Source organism: Chroicocephalus ridibundus, chromosome 8 (assembly GCF_963924245.1).
Source record: "Chroicocephalus ridibundus chromosome 8, bChrRid1.1, whole genome shotgun sequence".
In the NCBI taxonomy this organism is placed as follows: Eukaryota; Metazoa; Chordata; class Aves; order Charadriiformes; family Laridae; genus Chroicocephalus; species Chroicocephalus ridibundus.
Genome location: NC_086291.1, coordinates 45,614,658 through 45,637,840, shown reverse-complemented (window position 1 = coordinate 45,637,840; position 23,183 = coordinate 45,614,658). Strand labels below are relative to the sequence as shown.

The window sequence follows — 23,183 nt, the reverse complement described above, 5'->3', positions numbered from 1 at the left end:
CTCGATAACAGAAATGTGCCACAGTTAACTTTTGTGATATTTTTTTTGGACTGAACAGATTACAGAAGAACTGAGCTTTGTCCAGAAGTTGTATGTTATGTCTCTCAACTACAAACTTACTCATAACATAGAGGCACTGAAGACTTTGCAAATCAAAGACAGGATTGAGTTGCAAGTAAGTGATCAGTCAATGTCAGGGGAGACAAGAATCCGCCCTGGAATTGTGCTATAGAAGTCAGATGGCAAAGAGCAGAGGGTGTAGATGTGACTTTGTGCATTTGCTATTTAGGTAATTTTTTTGTGTATCTGTCAGTGAGGGTAGAATTTTACTCATTCAGTTGTTAACTTTGGCATCTTTATCATGTTTTCTATTCTGTTATGGCGTCTTGCATAAGATCATAGCACAGATCTCAAAGTTGCTTCATAATACTGCTTCACTTAAAAGTCAAGATTTATACAGGAGAAAAAGCTTATTGCTACAAACTACAGCCCAAGTGGAGCAAACCACTACCATAAAAAACCTACCTAACGTCTCGGGTACAAGTGGGAAAGATTGCTCTCAACTTTTTAAAATACAATCTAACCTCCAATTAAATATCCTTCTGAATTAAGATGTCTGTGTTGTCACACCATCTCAGCTTTCGTTCTCATTTATAATTATTTCTAGACCCAGTGCTCTTCTTTACCTATACTCTACTTAAGTTCGGCCTTCCTTACCAGGAGAGCAGCAGTGTCTTCTGTCCTTCAATATATATTAAGATGTATAGTGGAGTATTCATCATGGAAGGGTGTTGCAGGACATGTGAACTGTATACTTTTGTGCAAACTGAATGGTCTGTGACATTTGAAGTCTGTACCTGTGCATACAAGGACTATCTTGGAAAGCGCTGGGATAAGATGAGGCAGAGAAGTGTGGTGGTGGTAAAATGAAATGTCACTCTGTAACAGACAGATAAAAAATCAGTCACTTTCTTGCCATGCAGATTGTATTCCTGAGTTCTGTAACCCATCGGAAGTGAAAGGAAGTTGGGGAAGGTGCTGTCTGTCTAGGTGGAGCTGGAGATGGAAAAGAACATTGCCTATGCTCCTGATGGAATAAGATTTTCCTGAATTTTGGGTGTTGTCCCAAAATACATAGGTCATACTGCCTGCTTTTGTTGTAAAGACATTTATATTTTGTTTTTCTCCCTCCTCCCTCTACTTCCTGCTCTCTTTCTCTCTGCCTTTTGTTTTCCTTAAAGTTCCGGGTGGAGGGGAGTCCAGATGCACGCTTTGTTCTTGAGGGGAGTCCAGAACCTCAGTTTGTTCTCAGGGATTGGGAGAGTAGCTTGCTGGACCAGAACTTTTCATAGGAATAAGAGGTTGGAGGTTGGCTCCCAATGTGTGAACAGCCCAAGCCACAGCTGAGCTTGCAGCATGCACTGCACGAGGGCAATGCACTTTAGCTCATATGCCTAGTCTGTCTGATAGATCTGCAGTGTACCTTGTATAGTCTAGATAGAGGTGAGTACTGGCACCATTTCACGGTTTACATTCCAAATGGTATTTTCCTCCCAGACGCTGATTACCTGGCATGTTTTTTTTTTCCAATCTGAGATACACAAGTCTACAGCACGACACTTATACTTTATCAATCATGTAGCTGCTTGAATATGGTTAAGGCATGGCCATACTGGAGAATATGTGTTAAACTGTTGAATTTATAAATAAAAGGGAGATCTGTAACTATGTTGTGTTATGAAATTATAGGAGATTAATTTTTTGGACACACTTTGAGATGATACTGCCTGAACAGAAGAAAGAATCCTGACTAACAGGAGCTTTGCCTTTTACAAAGCTCCTTTTTCACAATTTACCTTTGCTGCATACAGGCTATCTTGAACCTGGAAGTGATCAAGAGCTTTAGTATGAAAGTGCATTATGGTGCCCACCTAACAGTTCTCGAAGGACAAATCCAGCAGTTTGAAACAAGTACCAATGTAACTGGGAATTTCCATCATACTTGGCCATGGCTGATACAAGCCAGAGTCCCATCTTCTCTACAGGTAGTTGTTTTGTTTTGGTTTTTTTTCTTCATTAAAATTATTGTCCTTTATTATAATGTAATAGCCCGTGGCTTGAATGAAAGCTACTGTTTTGTAAGGTACAGGATGGAAGCTGAGATTTTCTGATATTTAAAAACTACGGATGGCTAAAACCTGAACTACTGAAATAGAAAATTTCTTTTTGACTGCTTTCTGGACAAGATTATTCCATTCTTACCAGTGTTGGTACAGTGTGTATTGTTGATATTGTAACTCTACAGAATAGTTTCAGCACATTGCATCAGGAATTGGAATATTGCTCCTATGTTCTTTAGTGGGAATTTTATACTTGAAGTAATTTTTTAAGTGCTGTTTTCAGGGAAGTATTGGAGTACCTACTGTCTGGTAAATATCAGCAGTATGCATGGATCAAGGATCCTTCATATAAAGGGAGTCATGTTTTTGTAGGATAAAAGAGAATCTAATGAGTATTTAACATAAATCAGTGATGCTGGTGTAGTTTGAAATTCATTCAATTGAATGGACTTTATACTGGAAAGTCATAGATGGTTAATGAAAGGCTAAGATTTTTTTGGTTTATAAATAGATTTTTGACATAAGTACAGACTAGAGAGAACTTTCTTTCATTTGTCTTCTGTTTCAAAATTAAATAGTACCTGTTTTTAAATTAAATAGTATTTAAACGTTTTTTCAAGAACTTATATTTACATGTCATTTTTTTAGATAGATATGGTTTTTCAAGGGAGAAACACTACTCAAGAAAGATATATGCACATTGCAGCTGGAGAAACATCAATCACATACATAATAAACTCCTATTATGTTGCTCAGCAAGTGGATGTCTTTTGCCAAAGTGTACATAGTAGTGAGGCACTACAGGCAGCTGGCTACCCTAAGGCAATCAACTTGATTCTCAGTTTACAGAAATCAGGTAGGTACCTGCCGTTCCTTGCAGGCTTTTGTTATACTATAGCTCTTTGAGGGTGTTTCAACTATTCCTTCAACAGCTACAAACTGACTTAAGATTTACTGGTAGTACTTAAAAAGGGGCTTTTTCCTGTATGTAAGTAAAATTGCCATTCTTAAACTGCATCTGTTATTAGTTACATTACATTTGTTTTTCTAATTCCAGGAAAGATCTCATGTGGTACAACACCTGGTAAAACAGATGATCCCCAAGATACTTAGCTGCATAAAATAAGATTCCAATATCACACAAAACCCCCTTGTTACAGAGCACAAAAAAACGTGAATTCTAGTGTAAAGTGGGCTTTGAAAATAATGCTAAATGGCTTTTGTTTTTTGAACTGTGGAGGGGAGACAGACCCATCCTGAATACTCCAGTCTATCCTCAAAACTTGCCCTGACAGCAACTCTATCTGCATATCCCTCAACTGCTGATTTACATGGCGATCAAGTACCTTCAATACCCACATGGGTGTATATTCGTGTTGAAAAAAACCAGCTGTGAGAGCACCAGAGAATAGGAATTATTGAGGTTAGCAGGCACTGAATCCATACTGATGTTAGTGGCACCATCTCCTTTCACCCACTCTGAAAAAATCAACAGGACAACAAGTGGCTTTCAGGACAGCCGCCAGAGTGTGACTGCATATATGTCTGTGATTTTGTCTTCTCCGTAAAGAGTTTTGGGGTTTCACATCTCTCATCACATTTTTATCTCTTCGCAGTCTGTATTTTCTCTCTTAAATATGACAAGCTGGTAGGAAAGTGGGGGAAAGGTCTTCAAGTTGTGTTGTTGAGCAGTGTTAGTCTGGAATTGAAGTAGCTGGAACTGAAGGAGCCACTAGAGGTCAAAACAGCTCAGAGCTCTTCTCTAGAAGAAGTGGCCACTACTTGCCGAGTACTACAGCTGGCTGTATAAAGCTAGTCAGCTCTAGCTGCAAAAACACATTGCTGTTGGGAACTGACTTGTCACTTAACACTTGTACCATGGGTACACAAGCTGTGTTAACTCACGACTTTATATGTTAAAGGACATCCAAAAAACTCTGCAGTCAAACCACAGGCCATTCATCCATGATGGATGTCTTAACGCAAAAGTTGTCTGGATTCATTTTATGCATGCAGTACTGAAATTCCTTGAAAATGAGCCCTTCAAAATGTCACTTTTTTGTTCTTGCTATTTAGAAAGCAAAGCCAAGACTATCTGTGAAATCCAGTATGACGACAAATATATAACTGTGACTATGGATGTTGACACAGACTTTCAACTCTATGGTACGTTTGAATTCATGGCAGAGGTGAAGCATTCGATATCACTTCTCCATCATCTGGGACTTCCCTTCTTTCTTAAGGTAATAAGCCATATATCTTTTGTTGTGCTTTGATTAGAGCTGTCATCGGCATTACACTACCATGAATCCAGAGCGCTTCCAGTGGCCTCAGTGAAATTAGTCAAGGTTTATACAAGTGCAGATGAGAGGTGACACAGCCCAGTTTATGTGAATTCTAGTTTAACTTAAGTACACAGCTAATGGTCTGTTTCCAAGGAAACTCAGCATGTACCTGAAATCCCCGATTTCAGGATTAATCATTTCAGGAAGGCACTCATTTACTGGCAGTTCCTCGCTGATATGGCTTACTGAAGTAGAATACTTTTGGTAGAAAACAGCTGGCCTTCATGCCTAGAGGATTCCTTGGCTTGGTTAAACCATTTGTAGCATAGATACCTAAAATGTTTCAGTGTTGAATAAACAGAAATAGACTTGTATTCCAAACTACTTGATAGGATCAACAAAGGCTATGCCTGTTCATCCCTTGGGAGAAAGAAGTATTAGTTGAAATGTCTCCTTCTCTTTTGGAGGGTAGTACACAGAACAGCACATCCAAGTCATCTGTCACCTTCTCTTCAAATAACAGGATATGTAGCTAGGATACAAGATTAAAGGTAGACTTTTCTGAAAATAAACATTAGCTCAATATTAAACCTGTACATTAAATGTCAGTGTTTCAAGTTTCAAGCATTTTATTAAAAGGTATTAGATACGTCCCCTGCTTCTCCCCCCTTTATCTTTGGTGAAATGTCTTTTATCCTCTAAATATTTAAGTGAAAAAAAGAAAAACAGATGCTAATTCTTTAGGTGCTTTATTCATGTAAGGTAGGAGTGTAATCATGGGTCTTCAGAAATTACTGTTCCCACAGACTTTGGCAAACACAACATGTGTTGATATTTAAGTGTGACAGTGCTCATCTTCCCCAGAGGGATTCTTTAGCAATTTCAGGAAAAGCTGTAGAGGAGCCAGCAGCTGTGGGAGGAAGAAAATACCCTGCAGTAAAAGATATGTGGAGCTCCATCCGTTTCATCAAAAAAAAGAAGTAAAAGCACTTTACAGTATATGAAAAAGAAGAGTGGAGGATACATAAACAAGAACATAAACAAGAACCAGTGGCTCTAGACTTAAACCAGATAAGGGTGCATTGAAAGTAAGGCTAATACTTGTCAGTAATGCAAATTAGTAGGAAGGACAAGGAAGACATCTCTTGATGCTTTTGGTTTAGGTCCAGAAAGCATCTAGAAGGCCTGTCTGAAAGATAAACTTCAGCCAAGATGATGGTTTTTAGTCAGTCAAGAGATTGTACTCAGTTTAGGTGAAATGCTGGGTAGAAGCTATGGTGTATGATTAGTTTATTTTTTTTCTCCCCACAGATAACAATTCAAGAAGTTATGACTGAAAATGAAATTGAAGGGGCTCTGAGGCTGATCTGTGAACAAAACACCAACTTCTCCTTTACCATCAGTAGGAAAAAAGACCAGCAAGGGTAAAAGAGTCATTCTGAGCACTGTAAAAATGTTATTAGGCCACTGTGATTCCATGGAAAAAGTTATTGTTATAGTCACCAAAGCACTGGTGAAATGGATAATAAATCTTTGATAAAGTGAATAATAACACCAAACAGTCTGTATACCTCAGGAAGTTTATCAAGGGCTGCAGAGAGATCATCCCTTGGGAGAAAGAAGTGTTAGTTGAAATGTCTCATTCTGCTCCTCACAGCTTGGGGCACGCTTGTCTTTTTGCCTGCCCCCACAGCATCGAAGTAGCAGACAGTGAAATAATCCAGAAAACTCTAGGTCTGAGCCAGACAAGTATTTACTAATATACCTTAACCTGATATAACTGTTTAATTCTTACTAAACAGTTTTGGCACACTTGAACCTTGTAAAATTCCAGAGACTCACTCAGTTTTCTAAGTTGGTATCAGTATGGCTGTATCTGCTGTGCTAATTTCCCAATTTTTTATTTTTTTTGTCTTCTAAAATTTTTCAAAGTCTTTAAAGATAAATGAAGAATGAATAGAATAATTCTTTAATTCAAAAGTGTCTGATAATCAGCATCTAAACAGAAATATTTGGTATAGCGTATAAAGAAAACTGTAGGCTTTTGAGGGTGTTTAACAGGTATAGTATTTTGAGTCTTGGGGTATTTCAAATATTTCTTAAGTTCTAGCAAAAGACCTTTGCACTGAAAAGTCTTCTAAGTTCTGTTAAACTCTCTAATAATTGTGAATTTTAAGTCTGGAAGCCATGACAATGCTTGCAAAGTCAGATTCCAAAATACCTATATCATTTTTAAAAAGCTAACGCATTTACTATAGCTAGTAAATTACTAGCCAAAGTAACTTCTGACCCTGTGGGCTGTGTTCTGTCCCTGGGATGCATTTTTCACTGAGGTCAGAGATGGAACTGCTGTTTGGTCTCCTTTGCCTTTGTATGAATGCATCAAAAAACATGAGCTGGGTAAGCGTTCAGTGGAAGGTACTGTCATTTGTAACTCTCAAAGCCGTGGCAGACTTCAGTGATTACTCAGATGAACTTGTGCTGTCAGTGAGAGTGGACTTTCTGAACTATCGTTGAACAAAAGTACATTTCTTCCCTTTAGTGAGGAGTTGAATATAAAAGCACTCCAGATTCATCCCTTCCGGATGAAGTCTTTACAGTACATCCCCAGTGCAGCAGAACTGTCTTCTAAGGTAACTACCTGCAAGTTAACTGCCATGTACATCACTACAAATTAGACTTGTGTAATACTTTAGGAGTCAAGCTGCATTATTTCTAGTACTAGTATCTCTGACGTTTTTGCTGTTGTTGAGGATGTTCCATGTTTTCAAAGATGCTAAAAATCTCACCCTACTGGAAAGGATTTATTCCATTTGACTCTGCTTCCTTGCATCTGCATTAATTATGACTTCTGGTAGACTCCTCTCAGGAACATTTTTAATTATTCTGGCTACTAAGAAGAGAGAGACTGGGCAGAAAGCAGTTCTGCATATTGGCTGTTTGCAGTGCAGAAATACACAATGACAAGGATAGGTGAGGAAGATGAATGGGGTTATTTGTCAGTCAAATGCAGCACAGTTACTCCTCACACAAGAATTAATTTCTTATGCATGTTATTCAGTTTACACTATTTTGTAGCTTGCTTTCTAGAATGTGAACATAAGAGAAAATGACAAATCCGATCTCTCTTAGGTCCTGAGGACCATAATATAACATACTGTGCAAAGAATGCAAGAAAAATTTTTAAGCTTCTTTTCTTTCTCTCTCTCACTGTTTCTTTCTTCCTTTTTTTTTAATTCAATGGGAACTTGAAAAGGTAAATTATGACATGAGTGAAGCAAAAGGCAATCTCTACCTCAGGATGGAAAAAGAGGATTTCAATGTTACAACTAAGCTAACTTTCACTGGAACCATCTACACTAGTGTCATTGAAATAATACAGACAATGTCCCAGGTTGGTATCAACAGCGCAGACGTCAAAAGGCACGCTGTCACTGCCCTGTTTTCTGTGTCTGGCATTCAGGATGCTGGCTGCCAAACAGTGAAGGTCAGACGCAGCTCCAGCTGCTGTGGGATGTTTTGCCCTTGATTTCTCCAGTAGCATGAGCAAACATTTGACTGTAGATTAGTTGCGTGTCCAATGGTTTAAAATGTTGTTTGATTTTATATTTGTTTCTTCCTATAAACAGAGCACTTACATAGGATATAGAGATAATAAAAAAAAATATATTACAGACTGACCAATTGCCAATTTTTATTATGAAGGTACCACACATATTTCATTTTCTAAATAAGGAAGAAAAGATGTCAACTAGATATTATTGTTTGTGCTGTCTGCTGGATTTATTCTGTAATAGTGGGGCTCTTGATGTTGTAAGAATTATTCAGTGAGATAAGAGAGAGAAATTCAAAATATATAATAAGCAGAGAGCATTGTAAAGGGGATACTCGTTGTTTATGTATGTTCCATTATGTGAGGAGATGACTCACTGTAGAAAGGAAGTCAGGTAGAAATGGACAACTGCTTATATGAAACCATTTGTTTTTAAGGCATCCTTTTACTAGACCTTTTATGAACACATTTCTAAAGCTAAATTTCATTGGACTTTACAGTGTCAAAATCACACACTTACGTTTTTAACTTTTCAGAGAACTTGGGATTTTATATGTTTCCCCTCTTTTATTTTTAGTTAAAAATTCTTCCAAGGCAGCTTGCATTTATGATGGTTTACCAAAAAGACAAGAGAACACATCTGCTGAGGCACATCGCTCTGTGGGATGGTAAAGAGATAAAGGTAACAGGCACTTACACTGGACTCTTCCCAAAGTTGCCTGGAGGTCATGACATTCAGGGTAGGTTTCTCAAGTCTTTTGCCAGTGTTGATAGCAGACTATAAAATAAACTAAACCACATAAATCTGATTTAAAAATGCGTAATAAAATGGTTCAATCCAGGCCTTCTAAGATCTTATTTACTTTAAATTCATGGTAAGTCTGGCTGTTGGAAACATCCACTTCAGAACACTACTTCAGAACACTACATATGGAATGTAAAGCTTAAATAAACTTCAGTAGTGCCAGGGAAAAGTTTGGCTGAGTGAGAAGTCATCAACAAAGTAAAATGTCTATTGTTATTTTACAACAAATTTCAGAAGTGTTCTGGATTAAATGAAACATTTGGGTTTATTTGTATATTTGCTTTTGAATGTTTTAAATATTTAATGAAAAGCAAAGGAAACGTAGTTTTGGACTAGATACCATTCGTAAACAGAGAAGAGTTAAAGTATTGCAGCCACTTTCATTCCAGCCAGGGTGTTGGAATATGTAGCTGGGAGGTGGCTGACTGGGGTTCACATCTGCATTTGGTTTCATGCAGAGAAGTGATTTGAATGAGAAATCCCAATCTACGGCGCTTTCCCTTTCTTCTTCCTCATGGTTCCATTTAAAATAAAGTAGTTCCATAGTTCTGTGCCAGTGAATGTTTTATTTTTTTCACAGACACAGACAACTTTTGTAGGAGAGAGGGGAGAATACGTGTAATATTTGCATGGAATACACTCTGCAGTGTAGATCAGGGTCTTGGTTCTGGATTCAGGGGGAAAGTACTCTTTGCAGGAGGAGTCAAGGTGCTGAGGAAGAGCTTTATAGGATCTGTATCTTACTGCGCTGTGAGGTTGCCACACGCGTGAGGTGCACACCTGGATTTGCTATCCAGAAATGCTCCCAGCTCCACAAGTGCACATGTAGCTTGAGGAACACTCAGCTCAAATACCCAGTAATCCAGTGCTGAGGGTCGCTCACTATAAAGTGGGTGCCTAAATGCAAATCCTTCCCAGGTGAGAGAAGGAAAGGGTTTTGAGGCAACCCACATCTCAGATTTGTCCTTCAGTCACTGTACTAGAGGTATAGAGAGACACATCCCACAGATAACATTTTTTCTGAATGTTGCCTAAGTATCACCTTGAATTTGAAGTGTAAAACCATTTCATTTTAAGTTCATTTTTGTTTATTTTTCTGTTTTCTTCTTCCTTTGTATGTTTATCTCCCTCCTGGAAATAATTTTATTTTTTGTTATTTTATGGTCACCCATTTCTGAGGTTTTTTTTTTTTTCAGAAACTGTATTAAATTCTGTTACTCTACTGCACCAGGTACTGCAGGAGAGCACTGGTCATGCTGGCCATTACCTCGAGGTGCTAAACCCTTATGTTGAGGCTAAGTTATCTGAAAACAGAGAAAATCATTGCACTTCCTTGTTTGAGAGCTGTAAGCTGCTCCTTTTCAAGTGTAAGGTCATCTGAGCTTCGTAAAGATTGCTTTCCTGGCTGTTCTTGGTGGAGGTTGCTTTATGTGTAGGTATCAATCTTTTGATTATTGAAGGTTATTACTGTTTTGCTGGTAAATCAAGGACTCCTGGTTTCCCTTAATTTCTTCATGTTCAGCAGGAATCAGCACACTAAAGTCTATGTGACTGTTGGGTAGGTGTGCGTGTGTGTATGAACAAAGGCCATGATTTCTCTGGGAACCAATTGTTACCCTGCTCCCTGTGGGAGAACGTGTCCTGTGCCATTTCCTTTATAAGAAAATGAACACTCCTGACATGTGGTGGGGAAAACTTACTTGCTTTTTTCCCTTGTAGTGGAACTTTTCCATCCTCTATCCATCCCTTTCCCACGGCATGCCAAGGTCAACTTATATGTGAAGCATTCGTTACGCAGTCACCGGGATGATCTTACTGTTATTTGGAATGAGAAGGACCAGGTACAGCAGCCCAGAGCCAATAAATGTCAGGAGAATTACAAGAATATGAAGTGGTTTGTTTGTGGTTTTTGGTTTTTTTTTTTAAATAAGAAGGCATTAAGCAAGCCAGGGAATACAACTGGGAGGCAAACTATCCTCCTTTTGGCTGTGTCTATGAAAGATGAGCCACCAATGTTGTTGTTGGAAGCATTTTCAGGCCGTACTATATATTTTGTTTGCAGTAACCCCACAGCTTGCTGCATAACCAAAGGCAGTGAAATGCACATGGTTCAAAGGAGTGAGAAAGGCCATTCCCAGCACTCTCAAAGGCTCTAGGACAGCTTTGGAGAGTAGATGAAAAGAACAGCACAAATGTCATGTTTAGAGCAGCTTAGGGGGAAAGAAAGAAAAATCTAAGACAAATGAGTAAGTGTGAGCATTAGTGTGAGGCTGAAAAGGATGAAGAACCTCCCTGCTGCATGGATATATGCTGTGTTTTCCCACATAGAAGTGTGACACGTACCTGTGCTTAGCATTTTCAGCATTACTGATGCAATTGAAGCTCTTTTATATTTCATTCTTTCATTCTTCTCTTTATTAGTGAGAATGACAACTTTGGCACAGTTTAAATCAGTTTTTATTTTCGTAAAGTAAGTCAGCATTATTTTTTAGAAATATAAATAGTAAAAAAGACAGAAATAGGAGAACTTTAGTTAAGCTGATTTCCAAATGTGGTTAAATGGGGAAGCATACTGACTTGTAACCAACTATGCTATCTTTATACGTGCATCTGAAATGCGGCATCTTGGCTGACTATTACATTATTTTTCTTAATAAAGACAAAAGACAACATGTAAAATATGTTACCATACAGAAACATAAATGTGCCTTCAAAAAGAATTAGGATTTCATAGTGTCTTTAAGAAGCACTAAAATTCCAAAAATTACTTTAGAAGTTTCATAGAATGTATTTCTGTACTACTACTTAAAATACCACAACTATTTAAATACCACCACTATTTAAATTGCCACAAAAATACTTGGCTCCCAGCAACATTAGAGAATTTAGTTCCTGATTCTGCAAATGTTTTTTCTTGTGCTTCAACTTTGCAAGCTGTGTCTAAGCACTCTGCAGCAGTGGAGCTCACAGTGCCTGAAGATGAGACCAAACTTAAGCCTCATCGATCTTAAGCATGGTTCAGTAAAATACAGAGAATAGTTTTACTTTCAGCTGTGCCATGTAGGAAATTCAAGTAGCCAAAATATCCTCATTTGAACATTAATTTGCCTCACTACTTCAAATAGGACTATACTACGCGCAGAATTCATCTGAGGAAAAGGTACAGGGAAATCTCACTGGGTATATGTTTGAGGTCAGTATGTGAGAGGTGTTTTATTTCACAAACTCCTTTTATATCTGTTGATATGGAACAGGTATCAGTGTCATCTTCTCTGAAGTTTGGAAGAGACCGTATGAACTACAGAGCCACCATTGCCCACCCATTTAATTACACTCTGAAGCAACTGGAGGTCCATTCCCTGTCAGAAAGAAGAGGCAGAAAGTACAACCAGCAGGTGAGATCACGAGAAAGGGCTGCAAAATACAAAGCTGTAATTCTTTATTTACTGATAGCGTATCTTTCATCTCAAAGAATTGCAGACCAGATACCATTCTCAAAGATGTAAAGAGCACCAAGTGCTGTTATCTCCTTGTGGCCAAACCACCAGAGTTGGTTCCTTTTCCTAGGCAAAACTGTTGCTAGCTGACAGTATTTGTCTTGCAATTTTAGAATTGACCCATTTCAGGTAGTAAGAAGCCAGAAGTGCACAGGAGGTAGCCTAGGGATGAAGACCCTCCTATTCCACACCAAAAAAAAAGCTAGAAATCCTTTGATACCCATGTAGAACAAACCCAAATTTTTGGACTGTATAGGAAATTGCAACACAAGTGTGAAAATATGCAAGGCTAGAAAAGCTTTGAAATACAATTTTGACGTGCACTTGCAAAGCATATATGGGGAAAATGAGGAAGAACTCCAGAAATCATCCTTCGAGATCAAAGACTACAGGATATTTTGTCTGAAAATGCACTGCATGGACTAGGACACTCCAGTTGCTGCGCAAACTGTGCAGTGTTCTGTTTGTTCATCTGGAGTCTTTTTGGTACTCACAGTGGTGCCACAGAGTGCTCTCGGGTTGTTTTCACTAAGCAGTCAATATGTCTCAAGCGTTGTATTCAGAGGAATAAATACTCTTGTAGTGTCATTTTTCCACTGGTGTCATTACTTGCTGTGCATGATAGACCCAGTGCAGCTTCCAGAGAAGACAATAGGAAGACTCCTGTTGCCACAGTTGTAAAAGTTTGTCTAAGGCCCTGAGCCTCCAGGCCACGTGGATTTCAATGGATTTTTAACATTGTTCTGTCGCAGTTTTAATTGTGGGTTTTTTTTTTCTCTGCTGGGTGGAGAGCATTCTGCTAGATCACCCTGCACGGCTCTTCTGCTAGTTCTTGCAGTCTTGCTTCGCTGGACAAATCCTTCTGTTCTGGTTTCAGCTGCAGCTCAGAGGGAATGGTGGGCAGCCTGCTGACATCCAACTGGCCCTGGAGGATAAATCAAAGATGAACATCACTGCCTGGCATGGCTGTATGACACTCTCTTCAGGTCAGGTATGAGTCTTTGAGTTTAAGAAGGGCTGGGTGTAGCTAGATTTTTGGGTTTGAGTCTCACAGAAAGAATTTTTTATGCACTTGTTGCCATAAGAAAACCTTTTACTTGAAGTCAACTGTTTCATGTTGCAGAGGAAGAAAAATAAACCCTCTGAAGAATTGTGTTTCATGTTGTCAGATGTGTTTGTATTTGGGATGCAACTTTCCCTCAGGACAGAATTGTCATCCCTTAGGTTTCTTGGTAGAGATTGAAGCAGTCTTTTTACGGGTACAGACCATTCAGGTATTCTCACAGGGGTGTACTTTTGCCCAGAAAGCATACTCCTCTAGTATATACTGAACACATTTTTTAGAAAATTACTAGTATGTATGTCATAATTTTTTTCCCTCTTCCAGCTTCAGAGAGTATTAAGTATGGAACACCTGCATGCATGTGGGTCTCTAGAGCAAAGATCAGCATTGTTTAACGAATATCTAGATCTAAACTGGGATGACAAAAAATTCAAACACAATTTAACGTATGAGGTAAGAGAAGGCAGTTGTATCTGTTAACTCACCGTTTTTTTAGGGAAGTTGTAATAGATGGGAATTTACTTAGGTTTTATATGTAATTTCGAGTGGATTTTAAAAAAGCTTCTGTAGAGGACCACTTTCTGTGAAATACCATTATTTCATTTTACTTTTCACATATTTCTCTACAGAGGAAGAAAGCTAAATGTAGCAGAATTAAGAAAAAGTGAGCTGTTACAAATTAGAGGCCTCACTTGTGCCCTAGTTTTGCAAAACTGTTGAGTTAATTCTGCAGGATGGGGACTGGTAACTGTGCGGACAAGCCAAAACATTGTCAAATGGAAATGTTACATTTTGGAAACGTTACATTAAAACCTTGAAGCTACTAGAATAAAAAAAGTCAGCACAGGGACAGGATGGGAGGAATGGACACAGAGTAGTGTCTAAGATTGTAGTGTCATTATTTTAACTTCGTTTTCTTTGTTCATTGCAGAGAAATCAGTTCTTGTATCCTGATAAATTTCAGTTGGAAGCTGTTCTGGAAAATATTTTCCTGACCTCATGCACCAAACAGAAGATCCTGGGTAAAATAGAAACAAACTACTCATCTTGCCTGGACTATTATATGAGCTTTGAGCTCTGTGACCTTCCAAATGTAAGTCTCACACAAACATATTGAACCTACATCACTTTACATGTAATCACTGCTTCGAAGACTCAGTTTTGCTCAGCTGCAACTTTTCATGAGAATTGCCATACTTTTGTAACTTAACAAACCATAAATAGTGTCTTTTGATGGGCTGAGGCAGAAATCATGTGTTTGCCACTGTAGTGTACACGGTAGGTCCTGTTACAGTTGAAAGTGTTCCCACTTCCACTCTGTGTGCTTTCTTTCCTATTCCTCTCTCAAAGGTCTCTTTTTTTCATGTTTTTGGAGAGTATCAAAACAGGCTCATAAGTGATCAAAAAGGAAACTAGAGAGAAATAAAAGTGCCTTCCTCCCCCTGTAGGTAAAAGTTTACTGGTTTTTATGGCTGCTTTGCTGGTAGTGATGGATGTTTGGACCTCATATTTGTCATTTATTTTTATATTACACACATAAACCGAAGACCCATCCACGACCTTCCTTAGGTGCACATTAAACCCCAGAGTTGCCTATATTCACAACAAACACAAAACTTCAAACTTGTAATAAATGTGATCTCTTTCCAGTTCCCAGTGGCTAAAACGCATCTCAGTTGGTTTACTTGTTTATTGTCAGAGCAATGGGAAAGAGCAGCCGAATTTTGATGCCCGTGAAAACTTTCTTCAAGACCAAGATGTGTTAGAGCCTGTTAATAATGCAAAAAATGTTTATGCATGTCACTTCAAAATCTGTATTTTGCCTCTGTATTCTTTTGGATCCTTTTCTCAAAGGCATCAAAATACCTAGCTAGAGTAGTTGAGAAGTATAAGAACAAAAAAAGGGGACTTGTTTCAATAAAATAGTTATATTCCAGCTGTTCATCTTGTCTTAGGCTGTTATCACTGAACATGCCGTGTTACACCACAGAAACTGAAGATGTAATAAAATAAGACAGTGCTGTGAGAAGGAGGATGTGCTGGTTTCTGAAACTACAAGTTTTGTTCATCACTTCATTGTGTAATTTCATGAGAATGCTAACATTGTACAACCTCTTAATACTCTATGCAGAGCCCATTTCTTTGGAAGAATTAAGCTTTAACACCTTTTTTGTTCATATATAGGTAATTGTTTTCTCTGGAAAACACCAGCTCAACAAAGATGACATTGTTTTGCAATCAGAGGGCAGATTCCACCTTGGTGATCATGAGGGAAATGAGGGGATGATTGGAGTATTCTTAAAAAATCAGAGTACAGCTGATGTGAAGAACTATTCTTTGGAAATTGAAGTGAGTTTTTATTTTATTTTAGTGGCACTGGGGTTTGGGTTTTGGTTTTTAAAGGCCTACTGCCATCTGTCTTCCAAACTGATCAGGTGCAGCCGGTGGCATTAAAACAGCAGGCAAGTACAGGCAACGTAAAATACCCCTGTTTTTTTTAGTTCTGTTTTTAAACAGAAACAGTTTATGCAATGTACATGCAGTATGATCAGGACAGAAAGGCAGGCACCACTAGTTATCTGCAGAGCTCAGGGACAAATATACTAAGTGTATATCAGCTGGAGTATGTAAAGGTTTTAAGAGGCTGTGTGTTGTTATAGCTCACCTTCTTCAGCATGACTGGTCTCTTTGGTGAGGCATGGTTTTTTGCACCACAGGGAAAAAAATAAAGAGGGAACAAAATGTGAGACTCATACAAAGCATCATTTGCCAGAAAAAAGAACTGGCCTCAAGGAAAGTACAGAACAACCAATACGATGCTCATCCTGAGGCAAATATTTTCCTTTTTCTCTCCCCCTCTATTTTGCATTTGCTTTTTATTTTCTGTGAAATTAATAAAGTGGAGAAGCTGATTTTGGTAACAGAGTGAAGCAGAAAAGTAATGTGGTCAGCACCATCCAAATTCTTCACTAGAAGGGATATGAGTAGTCAGTCATAATTAACTGAGACAATGGGCCACCCTTTAACAAAATAATGATGATTTAATACCTAACAGGCTAAGACAAATAAATACTAAATTATTTTTCCCTCTCTCTTTGGAAAGAAGGGAGATGAAAGAAGTGTCAGCTGCTCTAATTTGGTTTTCTCTGTTCTTTGTTTTCGAATAAATGGCACAAATTAGCAGCTTCACAGGGAATTGACTGTTACTGTGTTTACTTTCATTGCTACCATTGAAATTTTGTCCAAGAGCCTTGTGTTATCCAGTCATTCAGCTCGAGCCGATCATCCTAGTGCTTGTGCCTCTCTTAAGAGTGTAACTCCTGTGCAGTGCACAAGCCTTGGGAAACACTTCCCTCACCACTTACCCTTCTGTGGGAAGCACTGGTATTTCAGCATCATCTCTGAACATTCCTTAATTCTGTGTGGTGGCTTTGAATAAATGTTTTTCCTTTATGGCTGCAGTTAAGAGCCTTTGAAGATATTTGGCTAGGCCTGACAGGAACTGCTGCTTCCTCATCCGTTCAGAGCCAAATCCTGGTGGAGGGGATTATTGATCAGAAAGAGAAAGTAAAAGTTGCTGCTTCTAAAGGAAAGGAGTGTTTTCAGTGCTACGTGGGGTATTTGAAAGGTACGTACCTTCATGGACAATGCTCTTAGTCATTCGATTTGATTTTAGGTAGTCAAGCAAGGAGCAGGTAGTTGGACGTGATGATCCTTATGGGTCCCTTCTGACTTGAGGTATTCTATGATTCTGTGCTTCACAGCTGTCGTTGGGCTGAAGAGGCAGGAAGAAAGGCTGTGTCTCTCTAGTGCCAAGCTAGCTCAGTTCCATGGCAATTCAAGCTATGGTCTTTCAGATAATGAAAAGCTGAAGCTTAAAACTTGTTATACAAAGGCTAGTTTGGGAGACATTTGTATGATTACTAGCCAGGGGAGGATTGTAATAGATGGTGATCAAGATAGGATTCATTTCATCTGGATTTAGCCACCTTAAAGTTGTACACCTTGTTTAAGATAATCATTACACTCCAATTCCAATGAAGAGAAAGGGACCTCCAGAGGCTGACTCTATCCCATGCTGGAACAGATGTATGAAATCACCCTCTGCAGGTGACTCTCGGCAGCAGTCAGTTCTGGCTGACAACAGAGAGCACACCGGGCTGCTGGTTCAGACCGTGCCTAACTTTTAGAAGACTAAACTTAGACGGAATGAGACCTGCTGCAAGTGCTTTCTGTTGTGACTTATCCACCTTTCAGCTACATCGGATTTGTGTCCAAACCAGGTGGATTTGGTGGTATGACAGTTGTCTCGGACTCCTGTTGCTGATGGTACCAGTCCTAGTTTCGGTTATGGATTTGCTGTTCTACTCTTCTGCAGTGGTTCATGGCCTCACTCGTAACCACTGTGATGTACTTGAGATTAAGACCATTATTTTGTGAATTACTGAAGTCAGAAGTTTGTAGAAATTATTTAATTAAACTCTCTTAACGCAGATTCTGTGTGCACTTTGGCAACCATATCTGCTTATGTCATCAGTACTAGGGCAGAAACAACTTAGGTGTGTGATGGGTGGATGAGTGACGGACATATTTATGGTCTAAACAATTTTGAAACATCAGCAACAAGGGACAGTGTAAGACTAAAGTAGAAAAAAGCCTGTAAATCACTGTGACTGAGAGAATTATTTAGATGTATATTAGTCCAGTGCTTTCTTTGCAGTAGCAAGTCTGTAGCTGTAAATCATTCACAAGCCACACAGAAGACAAAAATCAAACACTGACACTGATCTAATTTTCTCCTGTTTATCTTCTCTTGTTTTTTTCCACAAACACCTAATATGCTCAAACACCTAAGTAATTAAAAAGCTGACTTTGAAACAATGTCTGTCAGCGTTGTTCCTGTAAACAAATCTCGCTCTTTTCATTCTTTAAGGTGATTTGGAAGAAGGAATGGAAGTCAGTGCTTGTACTGATGGGCAACAGGCGGCTACCGTTAATGCCTACCTCAACATTAATGGTGAACGGCAAGAAAACGTGGGACGAATGACTCTAGCAGCTGTTAATGGAAGCTTGAGTTTTCTGGCTCATGGATGTGGGGATCGGGTTCTTAAGGCTGAGGTGAGACCCTTCAGCCACAGTTAACTGCAGCGTGATTTTTCCAGACTATTGTTCAATCTTGTCATTTTGATGGAGCATCTTCCAGGTAGGCTTCAGGTGTGAATTTTGGTGAGTAGCCAGGCAAAAAATGCAGTTTTTAAACTTACAATGACATTATTTTTCACTTGGGTGTGAAAAGATACCATGGTGAGAATTAAAAAGTTCAGCCATACCTAGAAAGCACAGAAAATACAGGACCCTCCCCTAAAGGGTGTATCCTCTGAGGAGGGTAGGTAAATAAAGTGAGAGCCGCAGTAATGTGCCAGTGCTGCTCAGCATGTTGGTTACAAAAGTCAGATTAGAATTCCTAATGTGCTGTTACTTCTAATAGGGTTTCACGTACTCTCTGCTTGGAGGAGGCTTTTTGTTTTTTTCATCCTTAGACTCTTCTATTCCCATTTCTAACCATTGAATAGTGCAAAAGTTATTTCCCCTGAGAAATGGGAGGCCACTGTGGATCATTACTGGCATTTAAACTACTACAAACGTTGAGTGATGTGGACCCAGCACAAGCATTCTAAATCATAAATTCAAGGTTTTTCATCTTCTTACAGAACAAACTTAATGAAATCAGGAGCCTTCTGAAAGCCAAACTGATGGAGAAGTTGAAGGAGTTTGACGCATATATGTCGAGATTGAGGAGATCAGTAAGTATCTGTACATCATCTGTGACAGCACCATGAAATGTTCATGCGGTGTTAATTAAAAATCATACTGCATGCAGTTGTTTTGTTTTGCTTCAACATTTAAATGGTTAATCCTGTGCTAACCTGCAATTCATACCTAGACAAAAAGCCTGTTTCACGGTAAAGATCCTATATCTCTGCACCAACACTGAGGAGCTCAGAATTGCCTTGGAGTGGAGTCAAAGCTTTGCTGTGATCACTATGTATTTTGATGTTTCTTCTTTTTTGGGAACCACTGTAGGTGCAGCAAGTCGATTTTCTGTCTGAAGCAGCCGTCTGGCCTTCAATAGCCTTGCAAAAGGTAGCAGGATTCCTCCACAGTGTGCATAGAGCTGTCGCCCAGGTGTGGAAGCAAAGTGGAATCAGGCAGATACTGAGAAGCAAGCTCCCGCTTTACCTGGATAAAATTCAAGACATCGTCCAGCAAATGCAGAATGAATTGCAAAGTAAGCAAAACCGTGCAAAGCAAGGAGAATACGGACAATGTCAGTGCAGGGCAAAACAAACTTGAGTATAAACATGCTGAACAGCACAAAAGCTTCTAGCTTGATCTAGAAAAAAGTGCTGACCTTGACTCTTAGTTTACAGAGTGGGAGCCTTGATGCAATAAGCTCTAAGTAACCTCAGTGTGACCACCTTCCTAATGAAATCATCGAAGAAGCATTCTCTTGGACGCAGGAGCCCGGGTTCAATCGGATGAGAACAGAGCCCTAATTCCTAAGCTGAAGCATTTCTGCTAACAGTTCCCTGGCAAGCATTTCCTCCCAAAGGGCTGTTCATATCCATCCTTGAGTTTTGAATGCTTGTACTAATCGGATGTTACTTCATCTGTGTTTTCCAAGTCTATCCAATAGCCTCAAATTCACTGTTCAGCTGGACTATGGCCCATATCAAAGCCATTGTGAAATGCGGTCAGCTGTAATTAGCTGAGAGAACCTTCAGTTCTCACAAGATTAAAACCTCACTTTGGGCTAATTACCGCTAGACTCTTTGCACTCAAAAGTGGGGTTTAGTTGATATACTGTGTTTCAATTAGTTGAGACCAAACTGTCCTGTTATTCCTTGAGCAGGTGCAGGCTGAGCTGCACGGCTCTGCTGGTGGCATATATTGCAAAGCATTCCTTACATTTATTTTGGAAAGCAGCAATGTATTTATAAGGCGTATGAGTGGATCAGGGTTATCGCTCAATGCCTCTTTCAGTTTTTCATAACACTGTGTCCACACGCAGAGCTGTGAAATGTGCCTAACTGCCATGAAAACAAAGCTGCCTTTTCCTGTTTTCTGTGTCCCTCCTCTTATGCTGGAAGCTGTGGGGAAACAAACAAACAAACTAACAGCCACTTTCTGACATACTTAGCTAAGGTTTCTTTCATGTAATGTGTTTGCTTCAGAGCCATTAGCAACTTTGAAGGATGCCTACTACGATGTAACCTTGAAGCCACTGGATGAAGTTTGGCAAGAGAAGACAGAAGAGTACATGAAGAAAATTCAGGCTGTTTTACCCAAGATTGTAAAAGATGTGTGGCTAATGGAACCAATCCAGGTGGCGTTAAAGGTTGTGAAAACAGGCTTGGATATGGTTAGTATAACTCAATTCTCCATTTTTAATGGTTTGTAAGACAAGACCTACAAATTTAAGTCTCAGCTTTGAACTATAGGTGCACAAAAATAGTTAAATGTTTTTGTTTATAGAAATAGTGGTTATCTTTCCACATAACAAGCTTGTGCGCAGCTAATTTACTGTTCTTGAAATATTTGACCTGCTTTGAAAACAGTACTTTTTCAGCTAGAGGAGGGGCTGTTTTTCTGGTTTTGGTTGAAATCACAGCAGCAGTAAACTGTCATTTGTGTAGCTTTTGCTTTTCTTCTGTAGAGAGAAGGGATTGTGATTCCAACAAATAATGTACAAATCGGTTTGGGCTCCTCTAGTTTAAATGCAGAGCATAAAGGAGATGTCATGATGCCAATTTATATTAACAATGTTATCAATCCTTTGCAAGCTACTGAAGCACATTAACTCAGCAAAGTATTGGTATACTTCAAGTAATGTTATTTTAGGAAGGATACATTTCTGTCCATTTTTTGTTGCTGTAGTGACCAGTGTCTGTTGTCTGGATATTAACCTCTAAATGACAAGATGCTGTCAGGCAAGTGACAAATGCAAGAGAGACTAAAGTGCTATTTCACCGACTATTGATTTTAAACTCATTATCAAGTGCTGACCTGCCCTGAAGCCATACAGTTTTGTAATCTCCTTTTCTGGCTCTCCAACAGACTACACAGCAGATGCTCAGATGGGCAGAGGCCGTGTTTTCTAGAGCTGTGAGCAAGATCCGGAAGCCCTTACTCAACCTTTACAGTTTTTCAGCCAGGTAACTGCTGTTTTTTGCAGGATCCCTGCTGCCAGGTAGTGTTCTAAATGGATATGTGCATAGTTAGTCTTTATATCGGTTTGTATGCTGAGGGCTGCAGACAACCACCCAACCATTCTTTGCTCTGGGCACGTGGCGTAACTCCATAACATTCATTTTTGCTGGCTACTGGGACAGGCTGCATTTCAAAAGGAACTACTCAGCAGCAAACAGAATAGCAGCAACTATGATAACTGGCCTTATACGGTGTGGTGTGTTGCAGGTCTTAGCCATCGTATAGCTTTGTTTTGCCATTCTAACCAGACTACAGTTCTTACGAATATTTCACTTCCACATTTCTAATAATAAAGCAGCTGCATTTCATCAGCTTGGCAGATAAGGGCACATGCTGTTTTGTTTGTATTCTACAGGAACTGTTCATTGGCAGTAAAACTGCCAGTACTTCCTAAAGCAGACCGCTCCCTGGATCTGGCAAATATTACTAATTATCTCATTGAAGAAAAGCTAATGAGGCCTCTCCAAGACCTCTACAATATCAACATAGTTGCAGAGTATTATAGATTCAAACGGAGGATGATGGAGAGTCCCTTTGAATGTAAGACCTTTCAAAGTGCTGCTTTGTTTTGTAACTGGGTCTATTTACGCTTAGTTCTAATTTTTACAAATTGTATTTGAAATACTACTTTACATAGAGATGGTTGCTAATTAATAATTTTCCTATAAACTTTATATATAGTTTTTCTTGTAATACAATACTTTTATGTATAATATCAGCACTTTGGGTAAAGTTGACATGCGATAAACATTCCTCTACTTAATATTCATGAAAATTTTGCAACTCTTTACACTTCCTACTGTTGAGACTAGAAAGCAGCAGGTGGCATTTATCTGTCTTACGGATGTGCTCGAGTTGATACAATGGTTCAATGCCAGTCATACCTGTTGGCCCTGGGTCTTGCCACGGAGGCTTTCTGCGTACTTTGAAACGGGTGACATCACTTCTGTTGATTCTAGGATGAAAAAGCTCAGCCCTATCAGAACTCCAGAGACTTTCAGGCATGACCTGAAAAAGCATTGCTAAATGCTAAAAGGCTGCGTTTACAGTCCCAGGTGTCCCTTATAGATAATGGCCTTTCCAGAAAGAGCCGTTTTAATGGCTTCCTCTCAGTAGGCAGGTATAACGGAGGGCGCTGAAAGTAGGTCCTAGTGACCAAATAGCCAAAGTGATCTATCAATCAGCAGGGTCTCCTGGGCTGCGACTCTGATGCTCTGGTTTGGCAGGGTATTTTTTTGAGACAGTTAATATTCTTGCTGGTTTCTGCATAGGAATGTGTAATGTGTATATGGGGGAGGGCTTACCAATATGACTATCAAGTAGCATGAGTATAAATCAAGATGAGCTTTGAATCCTAATTCTTGTTTCTCAAAGTTTTAGAACACTCAGCTGGATCCATAATGAAAAAGAAATTATTAGATTGTTTCCTTTCTAGAGAATTTTTTGTTGCAGAGCAACTTGTAACTAATTAAAATGTAATAAGAGCTTGAGAAATTATTTTAAGAGCATGCTGGCCAGAAGCTGTTTGTGTTGCAGCATGCAAGTAGTAGCACAGCGCTTTCTGCTCTGTGGAAAACTCACTGATGTTT

At 39.1% G+C, this 23,183-nt stretch overlaps 1 protein-coding gene across 1 annotated transcript in view; it reads left to right on the top strand.

Moving 5' to 3' along the window:
* The window catches only part of LOC134520134 (uncharacterized), a 106,301-nt gene that overhangs the window by 70,067 nt on the left and 13,051 nt on the right, over window positions 1-23,183 (top strand). The window contains exons 47-67 of the mRNA XM_063345129.1: window positions 59-175; window positions 1,872-2,045; window positions 2,769-2,976; window positions 4,197-4,363; window positions 5,717-5,829; window positions 6,948-7,038; window positions 7,662-7,799; window positions 8,536-8,698; window positions 10,483-10,604; window positions 12,018-12,158; window positions 13,138-13,251; window positions 13,648-13,776; window positions 14,255-14,416; window positions 15,508-15,672; window positions 16,786-16,951; window positions 18,257-18,441; window positions 19,035-19,127; window positions 19,408-19,612; window positions 20,559-20,746; window positions 21,442-21,539; window positions 21,950-22,134. Of these exons, the coding sequence (XP_063201199.1) occupies window positions 59-175; window positions 1,872-2,045; window positions 2,769-2,976; window positions 4,197-4,363; window positions 5,717-5,829; window positions 6,948-7,038; window positions 7,662-7,799; window positions 8,536-8,698; window positions 10,483-10,604; window positions 12,018-12,158; window positions 13,138-13,251; window positions 13,648-13,776; window positions 14,255-14,416; window positions 15,508-15,672; window positions 16,786-16,951; window positions 18,257-18,441; window positions 19,035-19,127; window positions 19,408-19,612; window positions 20,559-20,746; window positions 21,442-21,539; window positions 21,950-22,134 (3,124 nt within the window). The remainder of the gene's footprint in view (window positions 1-58; window positions 176-1,871; window positions 2,046-2,768; window positions 2,977-4,196; window positions 4,364-5,716; window positions 5,830-6,947; window positions 7,039-7,661; window positions 7,800-8,535; window positions 8,699-10,482; window positions 10,605-12,017; window positions 12,159-13,137; window positions 13,252-13,647; window positions 13,777-14,254; window positions 14,417-15,507; window positions 15,673-16,785; window positions 16,952-18,256; window positions 18,442-19,034; window positions 19,128-19,407; window positions 19,613-20,558; window positions 20,747-21,441; window positions 21,540-21,949; window positions 22,135-23,183) is intronic.